Source organism: Euphorbia lathyris, chromosome 6, assembly GCF_963576675.1.
Source record: "Euphorbia lathyris chromosome 6, ddEupLath1.1, whole genome shotgun sequence".
Taxonomy (NCBI): domain Eukaryota; kingdom Viridiplantae; phylum Streptophyta; class Magnoliopsida; order Malpighiales; family Euphorbiaceae; genus Euphorbia; species Euphorbia lathyris.
The window spans coordinates 37,821,694-37,838,930 of record NC_088915.1 but is presented as its reverse complement, the minus strand read 5'-3'; the positions used below and the strand labels follow the sequence as shown (position 1 = coordinate 37,838,930).

The window sequence follows — 17,237 nt, the reverse complement described above, 5'->3', positions numbered from 1 at the left end:
GTTTTAATTAGATTAATATACTCCTATTATTATCCAATAAGGTTGTTTATTATTATCCTAGATATATTAGATATATAGTGAGATAATAATTAGGAATTCTATTCCGAATGGAATTCCTATTAAGTAACCTATTCCTATCTAACTAGGGTTTAGATACAAGTGATTATATATACCCCCTACTACATAGAATTTCGACTAAGCCTAGATACTCCCTTTTTGTGAATTTCGATTTTTGCAAGAGAGAGAGAGAAAAGAATTCGACTCCCCTAGTTCGTGGACAAGAATTCATACGGCTTCCATTGATCGATTAATTTCATCTATCTCCCTTTTTCTTTGATCTTGTGTTGATTAATTAGAGGCAATCTATTTTGGTTGCATCTCATACGGTTGATTCTAACTTAATCTTCTTGTGTTTTACTTTGTGCTTGGGAACTCGGATTAGAGTTGTGGGCACTTCATTAACAACGGTAGATTGTTCATCGTAAGGTATTTCTTCTTAACCCTCTTTATATGAAATAACGATTAATGGATCATATGGTTATATGGAAGTAGGCTAAAATTTTTATATTTCCGCTGCTATACCTTAGCCTAATTTCCAACAGTCACCACTCTTGTCTACGAACAAGGTGGAACCGAGCATCAGCCACGTCCAAGCTATAGCCTAGGTCTCAGGAATCCGATCACCTCTACAGTGCTCCATGACGGAAGCGGCTCGTATACCACCAGAGGAATAGTGACGGGCATCTAACTCAACCCGAGTCATCCCAAACAAATCCATCACGCACTCCTTAAGCTCATCAATAGTCGCATCAGCAGTCACCATGGCACCATCTACGGGGATGCGCAATATCTCCCACACATCATGCATCAAAATGGTCATTTCGCCGAACGGCATGTGAAATGATGACGTGTCTGGCTGCCACCGCTCTACAAATGCCGTGATCAGAGCAGCATCTATATGACTGTGCATAATACCAGGTAAATGGAACATGCCAGATGACTCGATACGCGACTGGATCGTCTCGGAAGAACCACTGTACCATAATCTCAGCTTCGAGCAATACCTTGATCTAGTATGACACCTAAGGACGCCCCTATCCTGACCGGCCCAGATAGCACATGCAACATGTCCCAGAAAGCTCGGGATCACAGCACCATCAAATGGACCCCCGGGTACGGGGTCCTTCACAACCCAGTCATCCTCTGGTGCACTCCTCGATCGCTTGCTGCTACCTGAAATTACATTAAACGGTTTACATTAAATTTTTTGTATATTTTCCAATAATCACGATTAAAACAAATAAAAATAAGCAGATTTTTAAATTTCTCTTACCAGAAGACGATCCTGCGGTAGAAGAAAATCGTCCGTCTCGACCCCTCGTCACGACGCCACGAGGTATGGGGATAGTATCAGAACTAGGACGAGACATAGAGTCATCTCCATCCATCTCTATATCAGCCGCCTCATCCTGTCCCTCATAACGCTCCGCCTGTGCTGCATGTGCCTTCCGGGCGGCCGCCAATAACCGTTGCTGCTCCGTCCGGTCCCGCCGAGCAGATGCAGTAACAAGATGTGAAGACATGTGTCTGGGGTCAGATCCCGCCTCATCCTGTAATATTATTTATTTATTATATTCAATTTACCATAAATTTTTTATTTTTTATGTGTTCGGGTCTGCCTACGTCCGGTCCGTACAATTTTAAAAAAAAAACAAAATCTGGCCTGTTTTTGGCCTGGGCGGGTGGCTTACACCACCTGGCCGACGGGCCAAACGGGCGCACCGCGCGCTCCACCATAAGGTGGAGCGCGTGGCTCATACGCGTTCCACCGTAGGTGGAGCGCGCGGCGCGTACTTGTTCCACCTACGGTGGAACGCACAGTTCGTGCGTTCCACCGTAGGCGGAACAAGTAAATCGCACCCGCCTGGTGCGAATTCTGGTTTTTTTTGCCGATTTCGGAGCTAAAAATCATGAATTCGTTAATTATTTGAACGGAAAAACTTACCGTAATACCCATGTATCCTTTGCCCTTGCCTACTTTTGGTGCCATGTCGTTTTAGGTCGGTTTTTTGAAAACGGAAAGAAAGTAGAGAGGATTTGGAATTTTCAAATTTCTTGTTTGAAATAATGAGAAGGGCAATATGGTCAACAGGGTGCGGTGAACCGGAATTAGGGGGCGGTATATAGTCGCTCACATTTTATAATGTCTTCAATTTGCACAAGAAGAGAGAAACAAAGAGAGGAAGAAGAAACATGATGATGAAAAAATGGTTTCGATTCGTAAATAAATAGTTTAGATATATAATGTGTTGGGTAATTGGTCTAAATATGTAGATTGGCCTCCTATTTGACCCAATTTTATATCTCTATATAAAATCGATGGAGTAAATTTGTAAAACTAACACATTAAAACTAACACATTTAAATAGAAAATTAAAAACATAAAATTTAAATTTATCTCTATTATTCTTGGAGAAGTGTATATTTACTCCAAGTGTATGAAATAATGAATTTTTAACCTTAACATTGTGAAATAAGGTCAATTTTACTACAATCTAATAAAAAAAATTGAACATACTGGTTTATCGTTATTTAACCGTCACATTAAATCTAATAAACATTAATTATATCTAAAATATTTATTATGTATCACTGACACAGTTACAAACAATATGTTAAAACGTCAACCATTAAGTTTTGAGAAATATACACCAAACACAAAAAGAAAAAAAATTACTTAAAACATTTACTACAAATATACATGCATTACAAAAAAAATTATTTATTGACACAATTATAAATAATTTATCAAAATACAGAAGGGTATTTGATTTATGGGTATTGCTATTTACCGCTCTTAAATTACTTATCACCGCTTTCTTTGGAAAATTTTGCCCTTGGCATAATTTTTTTTTTTTTGAGAGAAAATTCAAAATTTAGCCTAAACGGATGCGGCATACCGTTCGACCTATGGCGGGAGCGGATGCCGCATCCGTTCCCACCATGGGTCGAACGGTATGCCGCAGCCGTTCCCGCCATGGGTCGAACGGTATGCCGCATTCGTTCCTGCCATAGGTCGGGCGGTACGCCGCATCCGTTTAGGTCAATTTTTGAAATATGCAAAATCGTAAAATTTTTAGTGACGAAAAATACTAAATCATTCAATTTTTTGTGATGAAAAATGCAAAATCGTCATGAAAAATATTTATTATTTCATGAGTTCTTTGATAAAAAGATGTAATCTTAATGTTTCCGACTCGTAATCATCCATTTTCGGGATTCGGATTGTCACACATCAATTATTTTCATAATTTCAATTATTGTTGTTCGGGTTTATGATTTTGGAGAGAGAATTTTTAGTTTTTGATTAAAATTATGAGAAGGACAAAAAAGTCCAAAAGAGATGGTGATAAGTAATTTGGGAACGGTATTTAATAGTTGAGTTGAATTATTGATAAACTAATTTGAAATACTAAACAAATAAGGATAAAATTAGCACGTTGGAATAAATTGGATAAAATTGATTGTTACTTAGAAATTTTACTACTACAGTATCATTTTATGCTTTAAAGGCTTAATGTACAGAGAAAATAAAAGAAAAAAAATTGAAGCTTACCCCCATCATCAAAAAGAGAAAAGTAGGAAAGATATTTTATTGGAAATTGCAATGATTGAGAATAACAATAGGATAGGGTTTATATTAATTAATTAATGAAATGCTAAATACTCCTAGGATAACGCTTTCCTTATCCAATATTTCTTTTATTATTGGATAATCCAAACAAAACAAAAGTCAGCGTCTCTCTTTTCTTCCTTATCCCCAAACTACTCCCCCTTTTACTAATTTACCCTCAGCTCTTACAACTATATTCTTTTTCCATTTTGTTCAAACTATATTAAATTCTTCATACTTATTAAAAAAAAAAAAAAAAATTTCTTTTAGTAGAAACTATTTATCTTCACTTAAACATTGTAGCGTATTGAAAATTAATCATAAAAACATGTCACAATTATCAGAACACAATTTTCTTTCAATAGAGTAATCTATTGAAGAACTTGTGTAATATAATGATTCCATCTACTATAATCTTATCAATACGACAATACATTTAGTAGATGATATCTTAATGAATTATATTAAATCACAAAACAAGTAACTTAAAATTTAGTAATATAATCGTATAAAACTTTCAAAAATATAATTACTTCATTACATTAGTTCCATGGTTATTGAATGAAAATAAACTTACACTTTAGTGTGTGTAAAATTATGTAATATTACCACATCTACATAAATAGATTTATGACATCATACAAAATTGTAAAAGATATTGCACGTTAATTAGATGAGTAGAGCTTTCAAAGATTAGTTAGAGATTAATTAAATTTATATGTTTTTTATTGGTTGATAAGCACGCGGAGGGCAGTGCAGGAGTATTGTGATGTTGTGGGAAAAAAAGACCATTGATGTCAAGGAGGAAATGGCAGGGTCGTTCTCTGTCACCATTAGCTGTAGCTTTGTCGAGCGGGCCAATCTGGTCTTTCACAATAAAGTGATAGATGGAACTGCCATTAAACGACTTATTAGCAGATTAATACAATTTATCAATGTTATATAACTCAGACCGGACCAACCGATTCGACCAGTTGAACCGGAAAACGGTTAGAACTCCGATCCGAGTTGAACTGGTTTGTTGCATTTGCAACAAACCGGATTGAACCGGGATCAGACCGGAAACCGGCGGTCAACAAAATATATAATTAATTTATCCCAGTTTGATTATAAAAGTTAACTGTGGCGCGCATAAATGTGCTAGCCCGTTTATCAACTTAAGTCAATTTCTTTGTGATGATGTTATGCCTTTATTTATACTACCTAGCCTTTGATTGGTTTCCTCAAACTTCCGATGTGGGAAACTCTTTTATTTCAAATTCTCATAGTTCTTAGATTAGGACTCTCCGTGACCATAAATGGGGCCAATATCTTTTCAGCTTAAGATTATAGCCTCTCTCTGAAACCCTCGCCGCCCCTCCCCTCTTCCACCTCCTTCATCTTTCCTTTTTCTTCCATTTTTCAAACCAAATCCGGCCTCATTTTCCGATTTAAACCTTAATCAGTAACAAAAAGAACTAGATCTGGAGGAGGAAGAAGGAAGATTATCTTCCTTCTTCTTCCTCCCATCTATGGCTTTATTCCTACTTTTTTAGCTTTTATTGGTATTTTGTTTCTTTTTTTTCAGTTGAAGTTCATACTTTTCTTTGGATTTTTTCCGTTTGTTTTGCATCCCTGAGCTATATCTCTTTCATTGACACTTTTTCCGGGTTTAGCAAAAGCGGAAGCGTCTTATCTTATACGTAGATCTGTAGATCTACGGGGTTGCACCAATATAAAGGACTCAGATCCGAATAGTCGGAAGAAATTAGATGATGGTGATTGGTTTGAAGCTGCTTTCAGGTGGATTTGGATTCGAGAGAAGTATGAAATTTGTTGTCCTTTTATTTTAGATGTACCTTTTATGGTATTTTTTGCTCTTTGTAGTCTTTATATTCCCTTTGTGGTATTTTCTGCTCTTTGTAGTTTTTCTATTCCCTTTGTGGATCATATATTAGGCTTTGGCCTATATATGGGTAAGGTTTTAATCCTTACTATTGTCATGTTGTACTCGTATTTACTTATCTAATGAAATATATTGTATTATATATAATTTATAAAAATAAATTAATTATATATTTTTTATATATTAATTACGTCATTCCAGATCTATTAATAGGCTTCGCTCCTCCTTTGAGACCTTAGATTTCACTCACTTTTTTAGAGAGCAGAACCGTGTTGCAGATCGGTTAGCTGCGGCTGGTCATGAGGGGACGTTAGGTGTTACTACCCTTTCGGACCCCCTCCTTTTCTCTCGTCTCTTCTGTTAGATGATAGGATTGGGGTTAGCTTCCCTAAACTAATCCCAGGATAGTTTTTTGGTGCTTGTTTTTTTTCTTTCCTGTTCCTACCAAAAAAAAAAATTACGTCATCCGATCTGACCAATCCGAGCCATCCGATCTGACTAAGTGACCCGTGACCCGATTATAAATCCGGTTTGATGTCCGGTCCGGTTCTGATAACATTGCAATTTATCAACAAACATGCAATAATATTCCAAAGTGATTTATAATAAAATAAAATTATCAAAATAATAATAAAAATGTTTTTTCGATTGCAACTTAGGTGTTGCTAAATGGCCAAAAAGCACTCAAAATGATTAATCGGGAAAAACAAATTAGAGCTGATTTTCGATTTCAAGTAACTAGATGGTCCAAACGACGGTTTTCTTTAACACTAAGGTTATGTTTGATAACAAAAAAAAAAAAACACTTAATTTAATTGATTAAACATTTATTTAGATTAAATATGTTTGATAATTGTTTTCGGTTGGCCACTTAGGCTCTATTATTTATCGCTGAACTCAACTGAATGTTAATGAATACTGAACTTAACTTAACTGAATGCTACCAAACTTAACAATAATGATGATATTAGTCTTTAAAATAATTTTAATGATAATATTAGACATTAATAAGCTTATAATAATAATAATAATGGTTATAATAATAATAATAACAATAATAAATAAATATATTATTAAAGATAAAACTAAATAGAATATCAAATAAAATCTCGGCTCGATAAAAGCCTATGAAATTAAATAAAAATGAGTATAATTTAAATTAAAAATACAAATTACATACAAACATAAATTTACATACAATTTAAAGCCTATGAAATTAAATACAAATTTTCATATGAATACAAACTCTTAACTTTTTATTACAATTACGGGGTAAGGTGCAAAAAATACTCCTAACATTTTGGGTCATGAGTAATTTTACCCCTAACGTCTAAAAATGTGCAATTTTGTCCATAACATTGATAAATTGGGTAAATTTGAGAAATAATTTTTTTTAATTAAAGGCCGGTTAACAAGAAAGCGTAAAAAACAGACATCCCAGCTATGCTGGCACCTCTGAAAATCACAGCAAACCCGAACCAATATTATTAAAGGAGCAAAGAAAAGTTACAAAGAACCAAATACAAATGCTCAAAACAAAACCATGTCAAGAGAAGCGATAAAAACCACGCCCCTCAAGATCATGCAAAAAAGTCGAGCAACAAAAATCTGGAATTAAATCCCACCAATGTAAACTATCAACCATACGACCAACAGATGCAAGAGAATCAGCAACCGCATTTTCTTCACGATAAATGTGAGAAATGACAAATTGCATTGAATCAAGTTTTGACAGACAATCAATCCAACTCTGTCGAACCACCCAAAGAACAATATACGACTTACTACGCAACAACTGAACCATATAGATCGAGTCACTCTCTAACCATAGGTGACGCCAACCCTTGTCAAAAGCCGTATGAATGGCATGAATGACAACCTTCAACTCGGTTAAAAATGCAAAAGAAACATCAAACGAAAAAGCAAAAGCATCAAGAAACGTACCATTTGGGGTCGGTAAATACCACCACAATCCGCAGCATCCGGACTATCCAAAACAGAAACATCAGTATTAACCTTAATCCAACCGACCGGAGGACACTGCCAAACCACATGAATAATACGAGGTCTCTTAGGAAATATTCTATCAATTCTCAATTCTCCAATATTTTGTAATTCCACAGAAGAATTCCAAGTAAAACCACGAACCTGATATGAATAGCGCTCCAAATATGCCAAAGAACCAAAGATATAACCGGTTTATCGTCTTTAAAAGTTTGATTGTTCATTGCTAACCAAATAGCCCACACAGTGCTAACAATAACCGTAGACCAAAGTTCAGCAATTTGTAAACTAAACCTCTGTTTACCAGCTTCTAAAATCAGTGTTTGGAAATCACCATCCAAAGCCAGACGCCTCCCAAACAAAGCAGAAACTCATCGTCAAACCTCCTGCGAAAAAACACACGTTAACAGAATATGATCAGTCGTCTCCTCGGTCATGAATCTTGTCATCTACACATTACACGTGCGTCATTTTTTATTAAACGATGTATACTTTAATAAACTACCATTTCTTGACTTTTATTTAATTTATAGATAATTATAAATTATAGATAAATAATAATAATAATAGTAATAATAAATAATAACACAGTAAAATCTCTATATAGAAATACACTTGGGACCAGACTATTTGTATAACAATTGGGAGGTTATTACTAAATAAAGTTTGGTATAATAAAATTTCTCAACACATAATACCACTTGAAATTTGTTAAAATTATCATCGACATACATGGTTTATATATAATGTATGACAATAGACATTAATGGAACAAATTAAATATTTAGAATTTCAATTTAGAGTTTAGGTTTTCAATATATAAATAATTGGAAGAGTTTTATGGTAAAAATGTAAACATCAATAAGAATACTAAATATTGTTAGAATAACCGAATGGTTATTATTCTGTTTTAGGAGCTAATCTAGGAAACAAGAGTAATTTTAGGAGCTAATCTAGGAGTAATTTTAGGAGCTAATCTAGGAAACAAATCAACCTACTAATTACAAATAACTCTACAACAATATTTCCTAAAACAGAATAATAACCATTCGGTTATTCTAACAAATATTTATAATTTCAAGTTGTATTTTGTGTTTCGAACTCATAGATAATTTCAATAGTTTTTTTTATATATTTTATTATTTAGTTTGAATTATTAATATATATTATATATAATTATTACTATATAGAGGCATAGTTTCTAAAGATGGGACTTGAAAAGTCTATAACAAATAACGTTTGGGAGGTTATTCCTATTTATAACTGGCCCAAGTTGGGACCAAGTTTTTTTATAATAAAATAGAGGTTATTCTTATATAGAGTATTCATATATAGAGGTTTTACTGTAAATCATACATAAATAATAATAATAATAAATTATATATAAATAATTATAATTATAATAAATAATGATAAATTATTGAATGATGAAACTGAATACTGAAATGAACTGAACTGAATGTTACTGAAATTAAACAATAAAGAACAGAGTCTTAATTTACTCAAAAAAAAAAACAGGGTCTTAATTTATTCAATTAAGTTTTTTTTTTATTTGATAGAAATTAGGACGAGACAGAACTTGAGCGAGTAGAGCACCTATGGCCCAAGAACTGTCAAACTCGTCATATATTAAAAAAGGAAAAGATGAGTGTTTGAACAAGAGAAGAGAAAGGAGAACAAATAAGAAAAAGGGGGAAGAATAAAAGTTTAGGAAAGATCAAGACAAACGTAAATGAAAAATATTACAGATGTCATCATTGATAAACCTGTGACACAAAGCAGGAGCTGAAGGCCACCAATTGATCACAGAGGAAGAGACTCCAAATTTTGCCAAAGCATCAGCAACGCGATTCCCTTCCCTAAAGATGTGTGTAAAAATAATGTTCATCCTAAAGCAAATGCTAAGAATTAATTAAGTTATTATTCATTTAAGTTAATAAATTAAAAAATTTGACTTAATTTTTTCACTTAATACGTTGATGTAGAATTTTGATTATGTTAAAAGCTATTCACAATCATACCCTTAATATTTTAGAACATAATCTAATTGCTTAACTTTAATGTCTTCTTTGCGATCCATAACTTTGTAGATTTATATCGCAAATCCTTTAATAACATGTGTAGATGACTAGATTCATGATCGAGAAGATATTGAAGATATTGTGATGAATTATTTCTCAAATCTACCACAGTGATGATGTATTAAGTCTTTTTGTTTTTTAATCTGAATTCATTGAACGATTCTATAGATGTAATGTAAATATATTCCCTTTAATCTTTATCCTTTGTCTATCTTATTGTATAATGACGTAATATAGAAGTGTGGGAAAGATAAAGAAGAGGAGAAGGGTAAATATGTAATTAAGGGAAGCGAAAAAAACCTGTCTAGAGAAACTGACAGTATCGTGGAGGTGGTTTAGTTTGCTCCGTGGTTTTGTTAAGACGAGAGAGAGAGAGAGAGAGAGTTGTCACCTACACATTTCTTTTTTTCTTTTTTTTTGGACAAATTTACCATTTTCTCTCTTTTATATATGAGCTATTCAATAGCAAGAATTTTCGTTTTTCGACTTTCAAAACTGAAGATTATTCGTTTTTTTATGGGATTTTCTTTCTCCTAAATTTCAATCCGCCATGGGAAAGTTGTCTTTTAAGGATTCTCTCAAAGCACTCCAAGCTGATATCCATCACGCCAATACTCTGTAATTTCTCCTCCTTCTCCCTCTGTTTTTCTTCTTTAATAATTTAATTTAATTTTTCTAATTCCGCACAATTCAACACATTTGGGTTTTTTCCATATGAATTTTTGATCGATCAACTCGATTTTTTTTCTGTTTTTTTTTGGGTCATCATCGGAACTAGGTTCATCCACAATGCACCAATTTCATGTTACTGGTCATTATCTATCAAAGCTCATCCTCTAGCTTAGGAATTATCAACATCAATAAACTTGAATTGCTTCACCTATATAGCAGTTTTAACCTTTAGGCTAAAATCTTCTTCTTTCTATGCCAATCATTATTCAAACCTGGGTTCTTCAAAATGATTGTCGAATAAAGCTTTTGTTCATAATTATACTGATTTTAATTAGACTAAACATGACAATTGCTGCGCTTATTCACTGAAAGAAGAAATTGTGGATACTAGTCAAAGTGTGGTCTATTCAACATATGACTATGATATGAAATTGCTGGATATATTTTGACTCTGTTTCTATATGCAGGGCTTTAGATTATCCAAGCGAAACTGATGGAGCTCGTCTTCAGATGAGACTATCATATAGTCCAGCCGCTCAATTTTTTCTTTTTCTTGTTCAATGGACAGATTGTCACCTTGCTGGTGCACTTGGTTTGCTTAGAATTCTAATTTACAAGGTGCCTTGTTCTTTCAAGCTTGCATTCTTTAGTCCTCTTTTTAATCATTTGCATCTGTTATTTTCTCTGTTTGTTTGTTTACATACTTTTTGCATTTGATCACCTTCAACAATGTAGTTATAAGATTACAACTTCTTGTTGGGTGTGACAATGTGATCATTTTCATGCAGACTTATGCTGATGGAAAGACAACCATGTCTGTATTCGAAAGGAGAGCTAGCCTTAGAGATTTTTATGGTGAGTTGAAGATTAACTTTTCCTTTTATTGGGGAGAAAACTTGTCAAAAATGACGAAATCTTATGTTTAAATGTTTTGGTTTCGGACAGGTGTCATATTTCCGTCACTCTTGCAACTTCAAAGAGGGATTACCGATTTAGAAGATAAAAAGCAGAAGGAGATGTGTAATATCAGATACAGAAGAAAAGATGAGTTAGAGAGGGGAAAACTCTCGGAAGTTGACATAGAAAGAGAAGAGGAGTGTGGGATTTGTATGGAGAATAACAGCAAGGTCGTTTTGCCCCATTGCTGCCATTCTTTGTGTTTGAAGTGCTATCAAGATTGGTAAGCTTTGTCTGCTTCCTCTGTATTCTTTACCTATCTAGAAAATGAACATTATAAGCATGTTTTAGCATCTTATTGACAATGATTCCAATCTGAGAATGTGATTAAGAACCATCACAGAAAAGAAAGAACCATCAGATTTCTCTAAATATGATTAAATAGACATCTTTTTCCCCTGTATTGACTATGATTGGAATCTGAGAATGTGTGATCTTGGTATTCATTACAGGAACACACGGTCTCAATCTTGTCCTTTCTGTCGAGATAGTCTACAAAGAGTCGATGTCGATGACCTTTGGATCTATACAGATAAGTCTGATACTGTTGATTTATCCATAATATTTAGAGAGAATTCTAAGAGGCTCTTCATGTACATTGATAAGTTGCCTCTTATTATTCCTGATCATGTAATTATTCCGTATGATTGTCATGTTAGATGAGGATGTTTATGAAACTCAAGACTCCAACTGTATTATAAGCGACGACTGTATATATTAAATGAAAGAAAATGTAAATGTCTTTGGTTGTGAATTATTACTTGCAAAGGTAGAGATTTTGGAAAACTCAAACTAGATGGTTGTGTTATATGGAAACTAGCGATATGGAAAGCTCGAACTAGATGGCTATGTTATACGAAAATTTAGGTCTGTTTGGTTTAGTTGTTGTTGTTTGTGGCCAATGCTTTGATTAATAAAAAGATTCATGAATTTGTAATGTACATTACAAACATACCGTGTTCTGATGAAACAACAGAAATAATTACAGAGCAGATACGATGAAATGATCATTGATTCTGAGCTTGCAGTCGCACATAGTCGGCGTAAAACTGAGTTTGATTTTCTTCCGGATGAGCGACATAAGCATAGCCTCCATGACTAGAGATATCAAGGCCTGCAATTTCTTCATCTACTGATATCCTGAGTAGCCTAAGCTTATGAAGTAAAAAGAAAAGAGGTCCCATAGTTATACTGACCCAGAAAACAATAGCTAAAACCTCAACTACTTGAGACCCAATCAGACCCCAACCCCCACCCAAGAACACCCCATATGGTCTCACTACACTCTCACCTGAATTATAAGCCTGAATCACAAACTCTTCCTTAGCAAACAACCCTGTGAATATCAATCCCCAGGCACCACACCCACCATGAAGTTGAGTCGCCTCTAACGGGTCATCAAATTTCAATTTCAGGGCTACAATATTTAGACCGATCAGGACCCAGGCCGAGCCGAACCCACACACGATAGCAGCCCATGGCTCAACCACAGCACAACCTGATGTTATTGCAACAAACCCACCAAGCATTCCATTGCATACATCTAATGGATCCCAATGGCCTATCAGTAATCTCCGGCTGAACAGTGTTACAATTCCGGAACTGGAACCAGCCAAAGTAGTTGTGACGGCGGTTCGGCCAATGGCAGTCCAGTTACCTTGATTAGTTGTATTAGGGTAGGGTACAAGAATCTTTAGGAAAGAACCAGGGTTAAAACCAAACCAACCAAACCATAACAAGAATGTACCGAGCACGACTAAAGTAGCATTATGGCCGCGCATGGGCACAGGGTTTCCAAATGCATCAAACCTACCAATCCTTGGTCCTTCAATGAAAGAGCCCCAAAGACCAGCAATTCCACCGACCAAATGAACGACACCACTCCCAGCAAAGTCAATAGCACCAGAGCCGAACAATAAGTGGGTTGAAGTCGGACTGAGCCAGCCAGTTGATGACCAAACCCAGTGAGCGACAATAGGGTAAACAAAGCCAGTAAGGAAAAAAGAGAATACAAGATAAGCACTGAACTGGGTTCTTTCAGCTATTGAGCCACTGGTAATTCCAGCAACAGCTATAGCAAAAGCACATTGATATAGAAAGAAAGTATAATCATAAGTAGAATTAGGAATGTCTTTGAGAGCAAAGAAAGCAGTACCAATAAAGGGATTAGAATTGGAGCTAAGACCAAAAGCAAAAGCAAAGCCAAAGAGGTAATAAGAGATGCTACCAACTACAGCATCAACAACATTAGTGAGCATAATATTCATAGCATTTTTGGCCCTAACAGAACCAGCACATAACATGGCAAAACCAAGTTGCATAATAAAGACTAAATAAGCTGAGAATAAAAGGTAAATTGTGTTGATAGAGTCTGCTACACTTTGTTCCCATGAAACCTCCATGTCCATCACTTGCTTGGTTGGAGAAGAGATTGGTTATTGTTGATATTTTGGTGCTTCAGCAACTATTAATTTTAAATTGTTGAAGTGGTTGTGCTCACTTCTCAGACTTTTTTGTTTTTTCTTGGTAGGGTCATTCCTCAACTTGTGGACTTGGACTGCCAGCCACTGCGTTTTACTTCAATCACTTAAACGCCCTCGTCTCTCTCTCTCTCTCTCTCTCTCTCCATTACTCCAACCAAGTAACTATTAAAAACAATATCTCAAAAACTTATTTAAAAGGAATGATATGACAATTAAATCATAGGAGTAAAATTTTATTAAATTGGTACATTTGGAGTAATTTGCACTTTCCAAAAAAAATAAAAAGATTTGGATCTATAGGCCAATTTGTATTTTAATCAGCAACAAAAATCAACAGAGGCATATTGGATTTTCTAAGGATTTCCATATCAATAACTGAACATTAGGATGGCCATTGTGATAATACAATTGACACTATTATTATGATTGTACGAAACACTACGAATGGTGGTTGTGCTCACTACTCAACTCGTATTGTTTCTGGTAGGGTCATTGACTTGACTGGCAGTGCGTTTTACTTCAGTGACTTGCACATAATGGATTGGGTAAAACGCCGTCGTTTATGCAAGATTTCTTTGTGTCCTCACTGAATATTTGCTCAAGATTCAGACTGAAATAAGCGGATTTTGCATAAACAACATCTATTACAATCACTAGTTCTAAACATTTACACTTCTAGTATTCCTATATTGTATATTCAATTGTATACAAACTATCACTAATAAGCTTTTACTAAGTTATCATGGATCCTGCTCGTAAGGGAAGGTCTCGTTGTAACAATTGCAGATTCATTAGCTCCAGCTCTAAGAGCAGCCCTTCCAGCTTCTAAGAACCTCTTTACTGAATCCTCAGCATATCTGTTTGCTTCCCCCACTTTCATGCTTTTCCCCATATCTGGATAACTATTCAACACATAATCCCCGTTCAGCTGTGACGCTAGCTGGATCATTTCAACTTGAAACTCCGATAGCCTCGCATCCTCATCTGCTCCTCTTGGCCTCAATGACATCTCTACTTCTGGCAGAGTTTCTGTACCCACATTTTACACCAATAAGAAACTTTAACAAAATGCAGATGATAAACAACAGATTATGCAGACCTGGACAATCATCGCGTGGATTGTCGCGAATGTAAAAGTAATTCTCGAAAGTAGCAGCCCATGAGTCTCTTTTTGTTAGGAAGTTGGAGTTGAGGTTGAAAAGCTTCTTTACAGTTGCAGGAACAGATGAGTGCTCGAATTGTGAATATGGTGTTGGTCCAACAGCCTTGTGGATAACTGCACCAAATAAGTAACCATCAACTTAACCTTGGTAAAACCAAATACACAAAGTTTAAGGACTAAGTTCCCAAGTATTCAACTTTCACCACAAGGGGTGTTAACGAGCCAGGTATCTAGCAGCTCGGGACATTAACAAACCGAGCCTGAGCCTAATTTACTCTATTGTTTTTCATGTATCCATTCATAAGGTCCATCCAAAACAAATCACTTAATGGCGGTTGCTTCCGGGCTTTGGCTAGTCCAAAATTTAAGAATTCAAAGTTCAAAATGCAAATTCTAAAGATTAAGCTACTTCTATCTCCCCGAGTTCTCTCTCAAATTTTCATCCCACTAATAGCATTACCAGCTATCATCCATACACAATCACACCAAGCCTAGGGAGAGATGTTTTCGGTTTGACTCCGTTAACACCCCTAGTTACACCTAAAATCTAAGATATAATCCAACAGGGTGACATTCCGAGGCACTGTTGGGGAGCTGAACTGTTTGTGCATTTTTAGCAGAGATAATTTGGCCTACTACTAATTATTTAACACAATTATAATTTTTTGTTACATTTATATCCGATTCTAGGCATAATAGAGAAGAAAGAAAAGAGTGAGCAAATATTTGCAGAAACTCACCAGTCCTCTTCTCAATCCAAGGTGAAACCAAGAGGGTAGGAACCCTAACACCCAACCTGTCGAACCGGAAATAATACGGGTCAGGCCCGATAATTCCATCCGGATTCGGCACGCCAGTAACAGGTGTAGCCACGTGATCATAAAACCCGCCATGCTCATCATAAGTAATCAAAATCGCCATTTCTTTCCACTGCGGACTCGCTCTCAGAGTCTCATACACTTCCTTCACAAACTTCTGTCCACGCGCCACGTCATGCGACGGGTGGTCGTCGTTTGCCGGAGAAAGGTCGACGTCGAAATATCGCTGTTCCACCACCACATAATTCGGCAATTGCCCTAACCTCGCATGCCGTTTGAACTTCAATTCATACTTGTGGAATTTCAGTACGTGCTTCAATTTTCTGAGAGACTTGTAGAAAAGCGTGGCGGGGATATTTTGGTAATAAATTCCAAATGTAAGGCCATTTTCGTCTAGGGAGTCGAATATCGTTTTCTGCGGAAATCCATGAATTAGATCTTTCCTTACGTTGCTCATAGCTCCGTGCGATGTCGCCGAGTGGATGTAGAATCGGTTCGGCTGAGTTGACGCCGGCACCGACGCGAACCACCGGTCGAAAACAGCAAATTCGTTAACTAACGCTGTGTAAACCGGTACCCGACCCGGTTTGAACCCGCTCATGACAGTTCTCGACTTGTTTTCTTCCATTCTCTCTGCTTGCTGAGCGAACCCGTTCATCAAAGGCTGCTTACCTACGGTTTCGTTCGACCCGAATATCTGTTCTCGGATCGCTTGAAACGAGTGGCCAGGATCCCAGTCAACGAATAAAGCATCGTCGGTGACGAAGACTTCAGGGGAGTCAGGATCGGAAACAGAGACCTTGTTAGATTCTTTTCCGGTGAGACCATCGATATCGGGTCGGGTAGACTTGAGCCAGCCAAGAACATGGTCAAAAGAGCGATTCTCCATGACTAGAACTACAAGGGTTTTAATGGGTCCTTGGATTTTGGTTTTGTGTTTTCTGTGCAAATTTTCGAAGTTCAGAGAGTGGGAAGAAACAATTAAGTAGAGAAACAACAAAAAGGTGAGGAAAAGCCGGCCGCAAGCCATTTCCGGTGGGCGAGAGAAGAAATTCCGGTGGAAAGGTGAGAGAAACAAATACGAAGAAGTATTTAAGACAGAAAAATACCAAGAAAAAGGTTTATACTTTAAAAGAGCATAGAATAAAATTATGATTTACTTTAAAGTTAAGGTTGAAATTGATCTAATGTGACATGAAATGAAAAAACAGACTTGGGGTTGCCTTGTTGGTTCGCACTCAACAACCCAGTTGGACTTTTCTTTAATTTCAGATTTTAACTTCTAACCTCATTGAACATGACGGATACCTTCATACCATAATGATAATTCATCACATTATAAGGTTGAATTTCTAATCATTTTCAAATTACTCCAATAGTTTATGAAAAACTTTATATTTAACTTTAATGCATGTGATACGAATAAACCTGACTATAATGTTGTGACGTCAATTAGAATTTACGTTGTGTCTGTGGTAAAATAGGAAAAAAATGATCACGCT

General features: G+C 35.8%; 3 protein-coding genes across 3 annotated transcripts; 1 reads left to right on the top strand and 2 right to left on the bottom strand.

The window, feature by feature from the left end:
• The first annotated feature begins 9,975 nt into the window (after positions 1–9,975).
• LOC136231873 (E3 ubiquitin-protein ligase AIRP2) lies at positions 9,976–12,026 on the top strand. Its single transcript, XM_066020850.1, has 5 exons — positions 9,976–10,261; positions 10,783–10,933; positions 11,104–11,170; positions 11,261–11,495; positions 11,725–12,026. The coding sequence occupies exons 1-5, from the start codon at positions 10,194–10,196 to the stop codon at positions 11,933–11,935; spliced, it is 732 nt and encodes a 243-aa protein (XP_065876922.1). The 5' UTR covers positions 9,976–10,193; the 3' UTR covers positions 11,936–12,026.
• Positions 12,027–12,132: 106 nt separating this feature from the next.
• Positions 12,133–13,756, bottom strand: LOC136231872 (ammonium transporter 1 member 3-like). The gene has a single exon (XM_066020849.1). The coding sequence runs from the start codon at positions 13,678–13,680 to the stop codon at positions 12,280–12,282; it is 1,401 nt and encodes a 466-aa protein (XP_065876921.1). The 5' UTR covers positions 13,681–13,756; the 3' UTR covers positions 12,133–12,279.
• A 610-nt stretch (positions 13,757–14,366) lies between these two features.
• On the bottom strand, positions 14,367–16,988 carry LOC136231871 (non-specific phospholipase C1). Its single transcript, XM_066020848.1, has 3 exons — positions 15,658–16,988; positions 14,855–15,031; positions 14,367–14,784 (listed from the first exon to the last, which is right to left on the bottom strand). Exons 1-3 carry the CDS (start codon positions 16,763–16,765, stop codon positions 14,474–14,476), a joined length of 1,596 nt encoding a protein of 531 aa, XP_065876920.1. The 5' UTR covers positions 16,766–16,988; the 3' UTR covers positions 14,367–14,473.
• Between the last annotated feature and the right edge of the window lie 249 nt (positions 16,989–17,237).

What these genes read in the sequence shown, in the direction of transcription:
- LOC136231873 (XM_066020850.1), top strand. Translation starts at nt 10,194, where the DNA reads ATGGGAAAGTTGTCTTTTAAGGATTCTCTCAAAGCACTCCAAGCTGAT. An exon ending in ATCCATCACGCCAATACTCT is followed by an intron (nt 10,262 to 10,782) that starts GTAATTTCTCCT and finishes TTCTATATGCAG; the next exon opens with GGCTTTAGATTATCCAAGCG. An exon ending in TTGAAGTGCTATCAAGATTG is followed by an intron (nt 11,496 to 11,724) that starts GTAAGCTTTGTC and finishes TATTCATTACAG; the next exon opens with GAACACACGGTCTCAATCTT.
- LOC136231872 (XM_066020849.1), bottom strand. Translation starts at nt 13,680, where the DNA reads ATGGACATGGAGGTTTCATGGGAACAAAGTGTAGCAGACTCTATCAAC.
- LOC136231871 (XM_066020848.1), bottom strand. Translation starts at nt 16,765, where the DNA reads ATGGCTTGCGGCCGGCTTTTCCTCACCTTTTTGTTGTTTCTCTACTTA. An exon ending in TTGGATTGAGAAGAGGACTG is followed by an intron (nt 15,032 to 15,657) that starts GTGAGTTTCTGC and finishes TATTTGGTGCAG; the next exon opens with TTATCCACAAGGCTGTTGGA. An exon ending in TCCACGCGATGATTGTCCAG is followed by an intron (nt 14,785 to 14,854) that starts GTCTGCATAATC and finishes ATGTGGGTACAG; the next exon opens with AAACTCTGCCAGAAGTAGAG.